We start from the raw sequence: 17,356 nt of genomic DNA, 5'->3' as shown, positions 1-17,356 counted from the left end.
GAAGCACCTCAGCAAATTTATTTCAAACAAAATTTCATAAGTGCATCGAACCTTTAGAAGGGGCCGATCATAATTTTTGCACCCTCAAAGCCAATCGTCAAAATGGGGCGCGGGGCTCTTAGTTTTATTCCCCCTTCAAAACCGATTGATAATGGGTTTTTAGTTATTTTATGAAAATGCTACGACTTACTTTTTGTTCCACTTTATATCTGAAGTGTCATGAAACGGATCTGTAACAAGAATTTGCATCCAGTCGTCTGGAACTGTCCATCCATCCATTTTCTTAGCCGCTTATCCTCATGAGGGTAACGGGAGTGCTGGAGAATATCCCAGCTGTCAATGGGCAGGAGGCGGGGTACACCCTGAACTGGTTGCCAGCCAATCACAGGGCACACAGAGACAAACAGTCACACTCACAATCACAACTAGGGGCAATTTCGAGTCTCCAATTAATGCAAGCATGTTTTTGGGATGGGGGAGGAAACCGGAGTACCCGGAGGAAACCCACGCAGGCACGGGGAGAACATGCAAACTCCACACGGGGAGGGCTGGGATTGAACCCAGGTCCTCAGAACTGCGAGGCCAACACTTTCCAGCTGAGTCACAGTGGCGGCCATGCTGGAATTCGTAATATTATTATTAGTAGTATTTTAGTTTTTTTTTTTTTTTTTTTTTTTTTTTACCAATAATTGAGTATCAGGATAATACATATTTTCCTTCGTTAAAGAGCAATTATGAATACACGAGAAAGTAAAAAATGTCACCGAGTAATAAACATCCAATTGATTTCCTATTTTAGATAATCAACGGTATTGTTGTTAAATTCACAATTCACAAAGCCCTAAATCTGTAAAAAAAACTTCTCGTCTCCAAACATTTCTAGTGTCAGTTCAGTTTGTAATACAATGTATGCTCAACTCGGTAATAAAGTGCTTAAAAGATAATAAGACTAAACATCCCATTTGCAGTGATGATGTGCGACACTCTGACTTTATCAAAAGACATTTGAAATAAAAACTTTGGCATTATCCGATCACTTGTGATATCTTCCTGCAGTAAGACAGAAAAGTGCACATATACTACAGTATATAATCTAGACTACAAAACTACAGTAAGTCTTTTTGAGTGAATGGCCTCAAGTCCCGTTTTTTTAATTCTATACTTAAATACATTTCAGACTGTATTTCTTTTCTTTCGCAAAGGATTTTTCTTGGTGTTTCTTCTTTTTTTATGCAAGTATCTGTGCTACTTCTACAATACAAATACCTTTGTCCTCTCTGTCTTTGGAGCACAGGTCTTTGTTGCTCACTGTTGGTAATTAACTAAGGGAACTTACAGAATGCAAACAAAAAGCGGGCAACTCCAGCAATTAAATAGAACTATAACTAAGAGGAACAGGTCATCGTTTCCTGGTCAAAAACACAACAAGTAGCCTTGTAAACTGAAATATTTGTTTTACTTGCAACTTGCCTCTGATGGTATGAGGAAAGATGAGTTTTATGTTCTCATGTCCTGGCTTGAGTGAATCCATTTGGGATGCTTTTCTTCTCCAGTGTTCCACATGAGCTGTGAGTTGTCTTTTCCAGCCTTTGGATCGCTTTGAGTGGACAGCCGGGGAGCACACAGCACAATATGTACCTAAAATTATTATTGACTGCATCGGTTGTCGTTTTGGGGGCAACTGTCCCCATTTTGCTGGCGGGTGGCACAGCGCAGTGCAAAATCAAGTGGTAAGAGAATGTTTCTTTGTTTTGTTATTGTAACGTATTAACTTGGAAGCTTCCAGCTGTCATGCTGCGCATCTTTAGTTCTGTATCATTCTGTAACATTTTTTTGGGGGGGAGGGTTGCATCATAAGTTAATACTGAGAAAAAAATTGTCTTAATCCCGGTACTGTGCCTAGAGGACGGCCAAAAGGCTGTGCGGTCTGCTTTCAAATGAGGGATAATCGCCTTCCCTTTGACTTTTGTGGGAACAGAAAGCTGTTATCCAAACATGTTTGGGTCAACGGCACAGTGTGTGAGTTGATAATTAAAACACAAAATACTAATGGCTCAACCTTCAACAGGCCTCACGTGTCTTTTTTTTCTGCGCAGTTTGCAGGTTAGGCCCAACAGAAAATGTGAAGTGGATTTGGATATTGTCACCACTCAGACTATTGGGCAATTGTAATTGGAAAACAATGATGTGATTAGAAATCCCATTTCTTCTGCAGTCCAAAGTCAAAACCGACATTGACTTTTTTGATAGTGTTTTTATTTTGGAATTGCATTTATTTACAGTAGTTTATTGATGTATTTATTTATTTTTAATTGGGGCCCCGTAGCTCAGTGGTTATAGCATTGGTTTGGTAAACCAGGGCTCATGAGTTCGTTTCTCACTCCGGCCTCCACTCCCTGAGAGGGTTATCGTCAGGAAGGGCATCCGGCGTAAAAACTGTGCCAAACAAATCTGAGCGTTCATCTGAGATGACACGCTGTGGCTACCCCAAACAGGACATGCCGAAAGACAGTAAAGTATTTTTGAATTAGTATTTTGAAATGTTCTATTGTGGTACTTTTTATATTCTTCATGTATATTCTTGTATGTATCTGAGTGGCATGTGTACATTTTAATTTGCAAGTTTATGGCTGCAACAGTTTCCAAAAAATGTTTTACCAGCGCTTTTACATCACCTTTTCTTTTATCATAATAAACATTTGGGAGCTGAGGACAGGAATTATTGAAGCTTTGTAGTTGTAATTGTTTCCCATTCTTGTTTGATACACAGGTTCAGCTCTTCAACAGTTGGGGGTCTCCATTGTCTTATTTCATCCTCTATAATGCACCACACATTTTCAATGGGTGACAGGTCTGGACTTCAGGCTGCCCAGTCTAGTACACACACCGTTTTACTACAAAGCTGCGATGTTGTAACATACAGAATGTGATTTGGAATTATTTTGCTAAAATAAGCAATGGTGTGAAAACGATGTAGCTTGGATGGCAGCATATGTTTCTCCAAAACCTGTATGGATCTCTTACCATTAATTGTGCCTTCACAGATTTGTAAGTTACCCATGCCATTGGCACTAAAGCAGTCCCATACCATCACAGATGCTGACTTTTGAACTTTACCTCCATAACAGTCCACATGGTTCTTTTACTCTTTGGCTCGGAGGATACGACCTCCATAATTTCCCAAAACAATTTGAAATGTGGTCTCGTTGGACCACAGAACACTTTTCCACTTTTCATCAGTCCATCTTAGATAAGCAGGGGCCAAGAGAAGCCGGCAGCGTTTCTGAATATTTGCTTTCATAACTGCTGCTTCACATACTACCAGTGTGCACATATAAGTACTTATTCCTGGTGCCACCTAAAGAATTCTCCAAGTCCACCCTTGAAGACCCGCTGGAGAAGACATTGCCTTTCAGTTCTGTTCAGACTAAAATATCTTCTGGTAAGCTTTCCAAAACATCCCATTTTGATATGGTGATTATGCAGTCATGCTTTCAGAAAAGATGAAAATAATCCTAAATCAATGCCGAGGAGGTACACTTGAGATGTTCTCCAAGCACAATTCAAAGGATAGCTTTGCATAGATTTCCAACCTCGGTTGAGGTTTTCATCGCTCACATCTCAAAAATATAATCACCATACAGATGAGACTTCACCGGGACCAGAAAAGAGAGGTTGACTGAAGATACCCATTGGGCCAACAGAGAAGCCAAAAGCACCAGAAGAGGTGGAAAGGCCCCTCCATCACATCCCATTTGAGTATTACATAGGATGGGGACCCACCTGCGTTGGTCAGAAAAATGGTGTTGAGTCCTTTCCAGAGTTTCCTCTGTTTCATCATTCTTGGGTTGCGTCAGACACGGCCTTACAGCAGGTTCCTGGCCTTCCAAGGACTAATGGCTTTCATTGGCACGCTCCACTTGCGCGGGGGGATCAAACTTTCATCCCTGCCTGACGCATAGTCAGCAAAACTGGTGCGAAACCGCTTCAAAGACCTCATGCAAGACCTGCGCTTCGATGACAAGGACGTGCAGTGAAGGAGTTGGGACTGACATGTTTGATGCCATCTCCGATCTTTCATTGGCAACCTCATCACATCTTACATTCCAGGCCGGTACATCACCATTGACGAGCAACTTTTTTCCGGCAAAGACTCGTCATTGTTTTCTACAGTAGATTGCAACAGAACCCGGCAAGTTTGGCATCAGGTTCTGGTTGTTGTCATTATGATTACCCAATTTTTGTTTTGGGAAATGACCCATAATGTATGTGCAATAATCATTAAATAATAATACTTTTTGAATAAATAATTTAAAGCCCCAAATTATTATGAGCTGTGGCGAGTGAATGTAAACTTCTGATCACAGCTGTATGAAATAAATTTTGCATGTATTTTAATTCTGTATGACATGAACTGTATGTCAGGGGGAAGAGGTTTGCGTAAGTTTTAGCCAAGATTTCCCCCGCATTTTTATTCTCATGTAGGACTTCCAAGATAAACCATTTTGATGGTGGAACATTTTGTTCATTGTTAGATGAACAAATGTCACCTAATGTTAACTTTTTAACTGCTACGGTCAATGACAGATTGTGTAAATATACAAAAAAAAAAAAAACAAAAAAAAAACAACGGTTTTGCTCTCTGCTTTGCAGGTTGTTTGGTATCCCGTGTGAAGATGTTTATGGAGCATTGGTCAATCAGATCAAGGCCTGGCAGATCCAGCAAAGCTGCCTCGACGCAGGAGAGACATGCTCATATGAAGTCAGACTGTTTTTAAAAAAAAAATACTACCCTGACCTGTCATTCTGTTAGGTACATTTGTACATTCTTTTTAAAAGTGAGCTAATTTCCAGATCAAGAAGAAACTAGTGGAGCGTCTTGCTCAAGAGCATTTAAGATCTGAAATTAGGGGATATGATTTGGCAATATCCATCTTTTGGAAAAACACATTACCAAAATATTTGTTTGTGTTTTATGGAGGGATGGAACCGATTAATATAATTTCCATTCATTTCAATGGACAAAGGTGTTTTGAGATCACAGACCAAAGTAGCATCATATGTCAAAGCACTCTTATGTGCTCCTTAATGTCAGTGGAGTTTGAAGGTGTACCTAATATTGTGGCCAGTCAGGAGTTCGGCATCTGGAAAAAGCAAAAGAGAAATGGAAAAATCTCCATGACACGCTTGAGGGGACAGGACAATGTTTTCATTTCTTCTCTTCTCAGTAACATCTCATTTGTGATGTGCCCTGATAAAAATCTTGCTAAATGATACTAATCAATTGCGCCAACGTAACGTTGGCCTGCCATGATCACACATGACTACAACTATCTCCACGGTGGCATTAAAAATATTTCTGTGTGAATTCAAAACTCGCCACAGCTTGTTTCGACCGCTCCGAACCAGATAACAGCCACGCACACGTCTCCAAAAACCAAGAAAGTCAATGACCTGCAGTTTCTTCTGGAGCAGTCCACCGTTTGCAAAGTGACCGTACGTTATTTACGATTGTTAGCATCTCAAACTGTTTGTTTTGGTACATTGTTGTGGTTTTTTTTCTTTTGAAAGTGAAGTGTCAATTATGTCATACAATAACTCCTGGATTATTGGAAAAATCGAAAAATTTTTGAGGGCCTTTACTTTGCATTCGTGCCATTCAATATGAGCATCATGTTACCTCTTTTTTTTTTAAACTAGTAAAAATGAAAGACTAAGGATTTAAAAATAGCTGTAGCTAATAATCATGTTTTATTTTTACAAACTCGAAAATATAATTTGCTGACAGATAATGATATCCCTTTTTTTCTGGTTTTATAACGACACCAGAACAATTGGCCTCATTTTTCAAAGCAAAAAAACGGTTTACTTTTTGCCAAGATGATTTTTGTGAGTCACTCCTGTCAAATGCAACCTTTACACACATTCAAAATTGTGCCTTATTGGCAAGCGTATTCACAATTTTACACCATAGATATAACAAAGGATGCATGAAAAAACATCCTCACGGGCAGTATGCTAAGGAGAAGATTTTCCTTTATTAGTTACGCTTTATTCAATTGATATTTGTTTAAAATGTGTCGGTCATTTACAGGGAGAAGGAATGTGTGAGCCCTCCAAAGATCCTGCAGATAACAGTACCAACTTCTGCAGCCTCCAGAACCTGATAGACGGTCAGTGTGGTCCGGTACACTGTACATGTGCACAGGAACCCACATTACTGCCTTGCTTGTAAATAGAATGGCAAAGGCATGGCAAATAGCCATCACATCTTCGTAAAAAGATTCAGAAACCTTCCATTTGAGTTGGGGAATTTTCAGTAAACTATTAGAGTGAATTGATAATCTCTGCTCATGTAACCAAATGGGATTATGAAGAAATATGAAGATTTTATTTGGTGGGCTGTCTGCTCACCTAAACACAATCAGAAGCACTGGCCTACATTTTAAACCTAAATTCTGACATTCATTTCATAAAATTGTATTTATTTATTACCAATAGTCTAATGTCTTCATTTCATTGCCTTTCCCTTGACTGTTCTGCTTCCAGTTCTGTGTTATTTTACTTTATTTTATTTTAGTCTCATCAGATTGTAGCCCTTATGTGTGGCCAAGTCAATCTAATCTCTGTCTGCTGGCCCATGTCACTTCAAATATCTTTGCAATTGGACCTTTTCTGTGACCAATCAGACATAAAAAAAAAAAAAAGCCTCACAAGGCCATACCACCGCTGGTCCTCACTGACATAAACGGCATTTTTTTTTCTTTTTTTGTCATGTTATTAGAAACATTTATTGCAAACCGCTCCAGATGGTGTGTACCACATCATGTACGTGTTTTCTTTCAGGAAGTGACCTGATTGACGCTGAGGGATACAAACGCTTCACCAACAAATGGATCTGTGCTGGCTTTGAAAATGCCAACTGCACCTCGCCATGAACAAAATGTGAAAATTGGCAAGCTGGGAAAACATCAGAAAGCACTTGTTTTTTTTTCTCTTCTTTCTGACATTTTATTTTAGACTAGCAGCAAAAATACTTGCATACTAACTATGTAGGGTGAGAAAAGCTATTTCCTGATTGTCATTTTAATGAAAACCATTTCTGCTATTAGACTACCATCAATATTTACTCTTACATTAGCACCTGTTGTATTTTATTCATGCTGTCAAATGCATTATATGTTGGTTTTCAATAAATATGAGGCTAAAAACACAGAAAAAGCTACACCAAAAAAATTGAAAACAAATTGAAAGTCGCCATGGAAATCAGATTACACTGAAACAAATTAGGATAAAAATTGAGCAAAACTCTAAGAGGAATACGATATTTCCCTGTATAGTTCGTATTTTTACACAATACATCCTGGGTTCCATTTACTATTTTCCAGAAATATTACAGTTAGTAAAACTCTCGGGAGACAGTATCAACTCTGATTTGAATGTTTGTGTTGTAACTCTTGGTCAACCCATGAATCCTTGTGTACTACTACATACTATGTCATACTCCCATGTGTCTAAGAGGTCACAAATAAAAACATTGACCACCAAATAAGTGCTCCGATTAGATATTAATTACACTGTTTGAGAAATGATATTTAGCTTCCCATCAATTTTCTGAACTGCTTATCCTCACTATAGTCTGGTGTGTGGTGGCGCAAAAAAACCCCCGATACATAGGGGGAAGAACATTTAAGGATTCATTACAATCAATAACATAAATGCGATAAAAGTCGCTCACTCTGAAACATTTGTTGAACTTCACTTATTCATAAAGTCCTGTTCATTGTGTAAAATCACAAAACGCATCATTGTACAGTCTCTACAAATGACCTCAAAGGTCAGAATAATAAGTATAGTATAATAATAAGTCCATGCATTGTAAAAGGCTCTTACAGTTTGGTTTTTAGTAAAACAAACAATCTGCAAACTTCTTAATCCTCACGGAAGATACTTAATGATCCCTGGAGAGAATTTACACTACTCCTCGAATGTTGGGGAAAGTGGGCTTTTCGGAGAAATTCAAGATGAACCTAAAACGTGCTATAACATTTAGCAAGTGAACTAAATTTGACCTCCTCCAAACTTTTGAAAGAATGTGGTTCAAGTATCTGTCCCGGATGTTTCCATTTAGCGCTTTGTTAGAGAACAGTGAAAAATACTGAAACAGTAAAGAGTTGGACCTCAAAAGTTCAGAAGCCAAATGAAATTAGGCTGCAGTGCATTTTCAGTTCATAATGAAAATTCACCCAGAAAGCCAACAGAGCGAAGTTTTGGCTATCCCAGTTCGGCATTTACAAATGTGCCTTTTTGTGGATGTCATGTGGGAACCTATCTTTTCCTTCTTTGAGTTTTTGTGCTCATCCGAAAGCCATGTCAAATATAAAAATATGTCTTTGGTGCCATCTTCTGGCATCTTGGTGCCAAGCACATATGCCAAGTGAGAGGAGGAGCTTCATCGAGTCAGGACACACCTTTGATCGAAAGATATGCTTTGCCACCATCTTTTCACATCTAAATTCAATTTCAAACATTCTGATTTAGGCTTCACTACCTTGCAGATTTTGGCTATTCTTGGCAGGGCTCTGTCCGTATCCTCCTAACATTTTGTGAGTAGTGTGTATTGCTTGCACAAGTCACAAGTGCCTGCGCCCTCAGCTGTCATCTGATATGGCAGGGTTTTTTTTAAACTTGACCTGGTATGCGACATGTGTCCGCAGACACATTCGGGGCGTTGTTTTTCTGCTCACGGCCAGACAAAACGTCAGCTCCTTCGCCTGAAAAGTGGGCGGCCTCGCGACGCTGCTGTTTGTCCCGAGCTCACTGCCCTTTGCCGCCTGGTTGCGCCAGGCAGCAGTAAAGGAGCTTTTGGGTGTTCCTGGTAGCAAAGACTGTTCGAAGAGGAAGGGAAGGATGATGACATTTAGAAAGTGAGGCCAAAACGTGACATTTGAATCATCTGAGTAACTTACTGTTTAGCGTGCGCAAGAATTTGGGCCTCCTTTCCTCAGGCAGGTGGATGGCTACGTAATAAACGGGCACCCCTGAGAGGGCGATGCCGATGCCGATCAGGGAGTTGATGGTGTCGCCGTACAGGGGGACAATGACTAAGAACAGGCTGCACAGGCAGTAGATGAACGGGAAGAACAAGGTCAGCTGTGGAGAGAAGTCAGAATCAGAATCACAACCATGCTTTAATGGCCAAGTGTGTAAAAACACACGAGATTTTTTTTCTCCGGCAGTCGGTCCTGCCCTGGTACGACATGCAGAACAAAGAAGAAGGAGAAGAAGAAGAAGTCACTCATGATTTGAACAGTGGTGTGTTCAGGCACAGTATCTATACACGCTATCTGGTACAAGGAGTTCTCAAAACTTTTAGGTCAAGGGACCGCCTTCATAATCCTAATCTAATTTACGATGTAATGGAGCACTGTACTGTGTAATTCTGTTCGGTGCACTCCTGTACCTTCAGTAGTGAATCGTAAAGCTCAAAAATTATTTTTCAATAGCGACTCAATCGGTGGTGAATCATGAAAATCCCACGATGAAATGTTGTTATATTATATTGTATTACATCCATCCATTTGCTTTGCCACTTATCCTCACGAGGGTCACCAGGAGTGCTGGAGCCAATCCCAGCTCTCATTGGGCAGGAGGCGGGGTAGACCCTGAACTGGTTGCCAGCCAATCGCAGCACACATAGAGACAAACAGCCGCACTCACAATCACACCGAAAGGGCAATTTAGAGTGTCAAATTGATCTTGCATGTTTTTGGGATGTGGGAGGAAACCGGAGTACCCTGAGAAAACCCACGCATGCACAGGAAAAACATGCAAACTCTACACAGGCAGGTCCGGGATTGAATCCGGGACCTCAGAACTGTGAGGCCAACGCTTTACAAGCTGAGCCACCGTGCCGCCTATTGTATTACAATGTATCTTCATTTTATTGTCACGAAATCTGATCAAGAATGACTAAAATGTCACAAACGCGCTTGAAATATTTACATTTTTTGATACAGATCCTGTACAGTGGCTTGTGTGCAACTTTTGAATCTTGACGCTCCTTCTAAATCCCATTTGAATAAAAACCTAAATAATGTGAGTTTCACAAATAACGGTAATAGGTCCCCCCGAAAAAAACCACGAATGCCAAACCGCGACCATCTGGGGGTCGACTGTATTGCAATCATTCCAACTCGTGACATGAATATGTAAACTCCACAATGATCTAAAGCAGTTACAGTACTCTCAAAGTGAGGTACGTGTACCACTAGTGGTATGTGGATGCCCTCTAGTGGAGCACCAACAAATCACTGCCTCTGTGCAATTCAGTTGTATTTAACTCTTTAGTACAATACATTAGCATTTAATGCTCAAGTATTGTTTGTGTTCGTTTTTTTTTTCTTTTTAAAAAAATGTTTAGTTATAATTTTTACTTGACCTTTCTCTCAGTGCTTATATTATTATGTTAACTTATTTTAGCATTTCAGGTGTTCATAGCTCCAGTAGTTGGAGTCAAAAGTTTGAGAACCACTAATCTAAGGCATTTGGGAGGTGTACGTGATCTTATTAGCACGTCCCACAACTATTAACCATGCATTCATTTAAGAATATTGCTATTGACAAAAAGCAGAAAGAAACACGACACCTTCAGAGGTCTGGGTCTGTCAGGCTGCGTGAAGCGCAGATAGATGAGGCCGGCCACAGATAGGCCCACATAGAGCCAGTAGCTGAAACTAAAATAGTTGATCAGCTGGAACACATCCTTCACGCACAGAAAAATGAGGCTCATCAAGCCCTGCAATGAGACCAAAAAACAAAAACAAACGAGTCGTTTCTTTTTCGGAATGGATTGCGTAAGAAGCTCAGATCAAGTTCAAGTGTTGATGTCCTCACGTTGAACAGGAGTGCAGGGATGGGTGTGTAGCGCTCCAGGTGGATCAGACTCAGGGTGTCAGGGAGGTGGCCCTCTCGAGCACCCACAAAGAACAACCTGCAGCAAAATAACATTTATGAATTTTTCTGCTGCTTTATCTAAATTTGTTTCAGACTTGGGAAAAGCACTCACGCTGTGTGCTCAAGTAGAAGTACCTTGAAGCAGCAATGATGGAAGCATTGAGTCCCCCGTAGCAGGACATGGCCACTGACACCGGGATGATCCATTTGAATGGTCCCAGAACTTCGTTCCCAAAAGTCTGCGTGATCAGATTTTTCACACACCATTACGAATCATCGCAATTAGTTGACCTCACATTTCATCCCAACGGGCCTAAACACATGTGAAGTCAGAAGCATTTGACTGAAGAGCACGACAACGTTCAGCAGCGGAGTGACCGTTGACGTCTCACCACAGCGACGGCGTCGCTGGCCAGCAGGGAGGGCATGTCCAGAACCACGTAGTAGGCCACGTTGGTCAGCAGGTAAATGATGGTCACGATTGGCATGGAGATGGCGATTGCCAGGGGGAGATTGCTGCGAAAAGGGCAACAATAGATAGAGCGATTCGTGATTCTTAGAAAAAAAAAAAAATGGCCGTGCCTGATCGATTGATAGTGTCGGAGTATGTTTTCGTTTGTTTCCACTCAACTTTACTAGTTACATGCGACCCATTGTAGCCGTAGACTGGATCTAGTTACGCATGTATGAAGAGTACGATGATCGCTTGATTGATTAATTGATTAAAGTGTACAAATCACATTATTGTTCAGCGCAGAGGACCTCCAAAATGCAGAACCTGTGTTTTGCATTCACTACATGTTGTTGTATTTAATTTTCTCAGTACAATAATCTTTTTACCGCTCTGGATTCTGAATCTCCTCCGTGACAAAGTTGAGCGTGTCCCAGCCAGAGTAGGAGAAGAGAGCTGAGTAAAGGGCCAGAGCGATGGCTCCGGGATCTGTGGAGGAACCCTCAAATGGACTTTCAAAGTTCTTCGTCTCTCCTAGACAAAGAGAAGTTTAGTAAGTGAAAGCCGCTTTGATCAACTTACCGTATTTTCCGCACTATAAGCTGCACCGCATTATGAGGCGCACCTCCAATGAATGGCCTATTCAAAAACTTTTCCCATATATAAGGCGCACCGTTGGCTTTTGAGAAAATGAAAGGCTTTGAGTTGCGCCTTGTCGTGCGTAAAATACGGTAATTCAGTTTGGTGATTCGGCGCAACTTACCAGCAGACAATTTCAGGATCCCAACCATTATAATGAGCAGCAGGGCTGAGATCTTAGTATAAGTGAAAACGTCCTGCACCAGAGTTCCCCATTTCACACAGGCGCAGTTAATGAAGATGAGCATGCCTGGAGAAGACAGAGAGAGGCCAAGATTTCAAGGATTGCGGCCTTCAAGAATTGTGACATTACACAAAGATGCGGCGGCACGGTGGAGCAGCTGTAAAGAGTTGGCTTCACAGTTCTGAGGACCTAGGTTCAATTGTGTGCAGTTTGCATGGTCTCCCCCTGCCTGCGTGAGTTTTCTCTGGGTACTCCGGTTTCCTCCCACATCCCAAAAACATGCTTGCATCAATTGGAGACTCTAAACTGCCCCTAGGTCTGATTGTGAGAGTGGATATTTGTTTGTCTCCATGTGCTCTACGATTGGCCGGCAACCAGTTCAGGGTCTACCCCGCCTCCTGTCCAATGAGAGCTGGGATTCCCCATCAACGTTTAAAAATTAATGAATAAACAAACAAACAAATAAATAAATACGTACAGAAATAAATACTCAACACTTACAGAGGCAGGCTGCTGCAATGAGGCGTACAGCGTTATGGGGAGGGCTGCAGGTGGGGTAGTAAGCCTCAACCAGGTAGTTGGCGAAGGTCAGCGAAATGATGGCCTGGCTGGCCGGCTCCATCAAAAAGATGGACGTCCACAGGCGGATGAAGGCCAGAAAGCCCCCGAAGGACTCCAGGATGTAGGCGTAGCTGGCTCCGGACTTGGTGATGGTGGTGCCCAGCTCGGCGTAGCACAGGGCCCCAAAGACCGAGAAGATGCCCCCGAGAGCCCAGATCAGCAAGGAGAGCCCGAAAGAGGTGCTGTGCATGAGCACTCCCTTCGGGGAGACGAAGATCCCGGAGCCGATCATGTTGCCCACGATGAGACAGATCCCGTTCACCAGAGAGATTTCTCTCTTCATCTGCACTTTTGAAGCCTTTAAGTCCTCGTCGGATGGAACTCGGCTTCTCGGGCAGATCGTCTGGGTTATGGCCGCCATCTTCTCTCTTATATCGCTCATTATTCAGACACTGCTGAGGACGGTATCACAGAGCAGAATTTAATTGGGGAGATGTCAGAATATCAGGGCCGCTTTTTGGTCAGGGGGTCATTCTTTTAACAAGTACACGCTGAGAATACAAATGCCAAATAAACATAATTAAAGCTTAAATGCCATATCGATTAAAAAGTTGCCTCATCTTTATGACAAAAAAATAACAAACCATTACAATAAATTTAGAGAAAAAGTCCTGTTATCAGAATAAAATTCTGACAAGAGTAAAAAAATTTTCTCAAGATGAAAAGCCATGATTTTACAAGAGCAAGCCATTTGTGTTTGTCCAAGATAAATTTGTAATCGTATGATAGTAACGCAAAAGTTGGCGGCATGGTGGATCAGCTGGAAATCATTGGCCTCACAGTTCTGAGGACCCGGGTTCGATCCCGGCCCCGCCTGTGTGGAGTTTGCATGTTCTTCCTGTGCCTGCGTGGGTTTTCTCCGGGCACTCCGGTTTCCTCCCACATCCCAAAAACATGCGACATTACTCGGAGACTCTAAATTGCCCCTGGGTGTGATTGTGAGTGCGACTGTTCTCTGTCTCCATGTGCCCTGCGATTGGCTGGCAACCAGTTCTGGGTGTACCCTGCCTCCTGCCCGATGACAGCTGGGATAGCACTCCCAGCGACCCTTGTGAGGATAAGCGGTTAAGAAAATGGATGGATGGATAAAATCAAAGTTCAGAGAGAGAAGTACGGTGGCTGTAACGTGCAAACAGTAAAGCAAAAATGGGAACACTTTTGTTTTTGTGTTTGCACTTTACGGCCACCGTGGAGAAGAATGTCATATTTTTAGACAAATTAAAAAGCTTTGTTCTTTTTTTTTCTCTTTAAGGGGCATGGCCAAACCACTGCCCTGGGTGCTATCACCTCTGACAGGTGTCACACAGCTGCGTTACAATGGACACTAATTAGAGTTTTGAATGTGTCACCAGCATTTGCCAGTTCATTGCATTGCATTACTGCAATTTGGGATACTCTGCTACTGTGTGTAAGTCACAAATTTTGTGCAGAGTATCCACTTGTCACAGCATATCTGTGCCCCCATAGCCTTGTTACATTTTGTTCACGTGTCAAGTGTTGCCTCGTTGTCATGGGACCATGCTTCATGTTTTTGGATCTTGCCTATAGCCTAGCATTTTTGTGCTTCTGCATCTTTTGGACTGCTTATTGGTATACGACCTCAGTTCGGAATAAAACCATGCTTATCATCATGTCCTCGTCTCGGAGTCCTGCATTTGGGTCTGCCCCTGCGCCGCTTGCCCGTGATTTTTGCATAAACTCATGATTTAATACAATAGTTGGATTTGTAAATACAATGCCATTCTAACGATATTACGTCTTTTGCTATGGAAAAGACAATTTAATTCTCTTAGAAATTGGATGGCGTTCTCAAAAGAAATTTGTGTCTTCATTCTAAAGAATAAATAGGGCTTTATTCCACAAACAATATGCCTTTTGGTCTAAAACAATCCTGTTTTCACCCTTTTCAAATACCTGTACTTATGCCAGTGTCATATTTTAACAAGTACATTTCAAAATATAACATTTCCAGGATGTTACGCTTCTTGAAATAACGCCTGAATAAATTATTATCATTTCAATTAAATCTGACCTCTTCACGTTCATATGTGTACCTTTGCTGATAGTAGTTTTCAGGCAGCAAAAAATAAACTCCAAGTGGTAAAAATTGCCCTCAAAATAGTAAAAAGGGCCGTCCAAAACTACTGAGGCCCTAATGTGTGATGTGCCCCTTTGCTCGGGCACAACACCCTGGCTGAGGACTAGATTTTTAAAAAAAATTTTATCCGCACCCCACATCAACAATTTTTTTTTAGATGGTAGAAGTCGTCCCCCGAAGAACTCTGACCCCCTCCCCCTCCATTTCTAAAGTTTTTCCGTCAGCCACCTCAACCCTTACATTTCCCACAGTGAACTTCTACTCCATGCTGCCAAATGACCAAAATCCTCTGTCCATGAACAAAGTCATACAATAAAAAGGTCATGCGACCTATCAAATTCCTACTTGGGATCAGCAACGGGGACATTTACCTCTGTGGTCTAGTCCAGGACTATCAAAACAAAGAAAATGAGAAAGATGGGGAGTTACTTACGTTATTGTTCGGATGAACTGCTCTTGTTTTCGTTTTTCTTTTTTTTTTGTCCCTCTGGGTTACTAATGTCACACTCATGGGCCACTGGAGCTCCTCAGAACACAGCCGTGAGACATTCGTGGGCTCACATGTGAGCAGGACTCAACGAGACAGCCGGTGAGGCAATCCCTACGGGTTTGTTCAACTACATCTCACATGTGTTTTTCCCAGCTCCGTGCAAAACTACTTTCTCTTGTTCCCGTCTGTGCTATTTTCAGTCGCAGGGTAGAACCAGATGAGCCTGACTCCCCCCCACAGAACAGGACACTACTGGGTCAAAACTCAACAAAGTCAACTTGTACCAGCACTTCAAGTACTCATATAGAAACTTGCTATATATAGATAGCCCTTTGATGCTGATTGGATCCACATATTGTACTGCAGCTAAATATACAAGTGAAGTTATTCACAGCAAGAAAATGAAATTAAGGGCAACCCGCAGTAAAAAGAGCCCCTGAGGTAAATTCAGAGGTTTGTTTATTTATACTCGAAGATAACTGCTGACAACATGAAAAGACTAAGCAGTGCTGAATTCTTGAGCTCGCTCTCATGAGGATTTTTCCCCCACCCTATCATTCTTCCTGATTTGGGGTGGTGCGTGGGGGGCATATCCATTGCTACCTGTGCAGTAGCAGTTAGCTTTCTAGCTACGCCCACACAAACAAAAGAAAAATGCATCTGTTAGGTTGAATCGTGTGTTAGTTGGTGGTTCGCACATCGTTATTGCTTTATGGAATATATATAATTTTTCTTGTGGTTCAAATGTTGGGAAGTGTAGGTATTAGAAGGATGCTAGCTAGGAGAAGTAGCATTTTTCAGATGCCATGATTTAACGCATTTATAGACATGCCTACAGCACTCGTTAGTGGAGGCTTTTTTAAAATTGAAATTAAAGGTCAAGTGTCATGAAATGAGTGATTTTTAGTATGTTATTTTTGAAAAAACAGCAGCCAGATGGACCCATCTGTTTTTTCAGCACAAAACATGATTTTGACATATGTGGATTTTTGAAACTCCCGTCATGAAAATCCTCTCGAGGGATTTGTTTTCGAGAAGAAGCAGGAAGTGACGTACGGGGCAGGACCGCCTTCAAGAGGACTCGTTTGTTTCTATTAGTTTTACCTCCGGGAAGGTAGCTCGTTATTCCTTCGTGTTAGCCAAAATACCGGCTCGTTGCATTGCTGGATATTCCGCGAACACTCGGTAGGATGGATTTACCCTTCATAAGTTTCCAAGAGACCCGGTTCGTTGTGAAAAATGGATTCCACAGGTGCAAAGGACTAGAGCTCCGTGGGTCCCAAACGACAGGTAGGTGTCTATACAGCTACTAAAAAAAATAAAAATAGTTTGGGGCGTACCACATAATCCGTCTCTCATAACGTAATAAAAGATCGGTGTACGTATGACAGGGGTGCTAAATGTGTCGAAGTGTCGCCGACAAAGGCTGCCGCGCTGGGCTCGCGGACGGGAGCTGCTATGAACAATGCTGCTGGCAATAGCGCACTCAGCCGCGTGCCACGGCAACACCATTAAGCGGCCCGGTTCAGCGCCGTGATAAGCCACCACGGCGCCGAAAATGAGCCATCCTGGCTGACAAGGCCGAGCCGGCCGAGTCAGCTGCTGGCCTTGTCGGCTGGGGATGGCTTGTCGCGGCGCTGGGCCTGGGTAATATTGCCCTGGTAACTTCACTCGGTTGTGAGATGTTCTCTTCTTCGAAAAGAGCTTCTGTTTCAGAAGGGGTTCGTCTCCCACAGTAGGCGCCACAGCGTGTTTTCAATGGCGAATGTGACATCCCGGGGTGACGTCACGGACTGGAGATGCAGCCAATATGGCGTCCACTTGGATGTTGAATGAGACTTCCGCAACTTTGCGCATGGATGACGCGCTCTCTGCTCATATTTATTTTTTCGTATAGACATTGAAGTGAATAATGTT

The 17,356-nt window shown here is 42.0% G+C and overlaps 2 protein-coding genes across 2 annotated transcripts; one reads left to right on the top strand and one right to left on the bottom strand.

Moving 5' to 3' along the window:
- The first annotated feature begins 1,618 nt into the window (after window positions 1-1,618).
- Window positions 1,619-7,061, top strand: wu:fc46h12 (uncharacterized protein LOC568958 homolog). Its single transcript, XM_061840500.1, has 5 exons — window positions 1,619-1,730; window positions 4,654-4,762; window positions 5,386-5,496; window positions 6,095-6,173; window positions 6,847-7,061. Exons 1-5 carry the CDS (start codon window positions 1,633-1,635, stop codon window positions 6,936-6,938), a joined length of 489 nt encoding a protein of 162 aa, XP_061696484.1. The 5' UTR covers window positions 1,619-1,632; the 3' UTR covers window positions 6,939-7,061.
- Window positions 7,062-8,021: 960 nt separating this feature from the next.
- LOC133510763 (Y+L amino acid transporter 2) lies at window positions 8,022-15,608 on the bottom strand. Its single transcript, XM_061839080.1, has 10 exons — window positions 15,383-15,608; window positions 12,732-13,246; window positions 12,171-12,296; window positions 11,797-11,941; window positions 11,349-11,472; window positions 11,092-11,195; window positions 10,897-10,993; window positions 10,649-10,798; window positions 8,970-9,153; window positions 8,022-8,888 (listed from the first exon to the last, which is right to left on the bottom strand). The coding sequence occupies exons 2-10, from the start codon at window positions 13,231-13,233 to the stop codon at window positions 8,818-8,820; spliced, it is 1,503 nt and encodes a 500-aa protein (XP_061695064.1). The 5' UTR covers window positions 13,234-13,246; window positions 15,383-15,608; the 3' UTR covers window positions 8,022-8,817.
- Between the last annotated feature and the right edge of the window lie 1,748 nt (window positions 15,609-17,356).

Source organism: Syngnathoides biaculeatus, chromosome 13 (assembly GCF_019802595.1).
Source record: "Syngnathoides biaculeatus isolate LvHL_M chromosome 13, ASM1980259v1, whole genome shotgun sequence".
Classification (NCBI taxonomy): Eukaryota; Metazoa; Chordata; class Actinopteri; order Syngnathiformes; family Syngnathidae; genus Syngnathoides; species Syngnathoides biaculeatus.
The sequence above is the reverse complement of the archived record's forward strand: the minus strand, read 5'-3'. Positions and strand labels throughout refer to the sequence as shown.

Excerpts from the sequence above, each read along its gene's own strand:
- wu:fc46h12 (XM_061840500.1), top strand. The coding sequence starts at position 1,633 with ATGTACCTAAAATTATTATTGACTGCATCGGTTGTCGTTTTGGGGGCA. Across the intron at positions 5,497-6,094 it reads CCACCGTTTGCAAAGTGACC|GGAGAAGGAATGTGTGAGCC; the intron begins GTACGTTATTTA and ends GGTCATTTACAG. Across the intron at positions 6,174-6,846 it reads CCTCCAGAACCTGATAGACG|GAAGTGACCTGATTGACGCT; the intron begins GTCAGTGTGGTC and ends GTTTTCTTTCAG.
- LOC133510763 (XM_061839080.1), bottom strand. The coding sequence starts at position 13,233 with ATGAGCGATATAAGAGAGAAGATGGCGGCCATAACCCAGACGATCTGC. Across the intron at positions 10,799-10,896 it reads TCCCTGCACTCCTGTTCAAC|GGCTTGATGAGCCTCATTTT; the intron begins GTGAGGACATCA and ends GTCTCATTGCAG. Across the intron at positions 8,889-8,969 it reads ATTCTTGCGCACGCTAAACA|TCTTTGCTACCAGGAACACC; the intron begins GTAAGTTACTCA and ends CTCTTCGAACAG.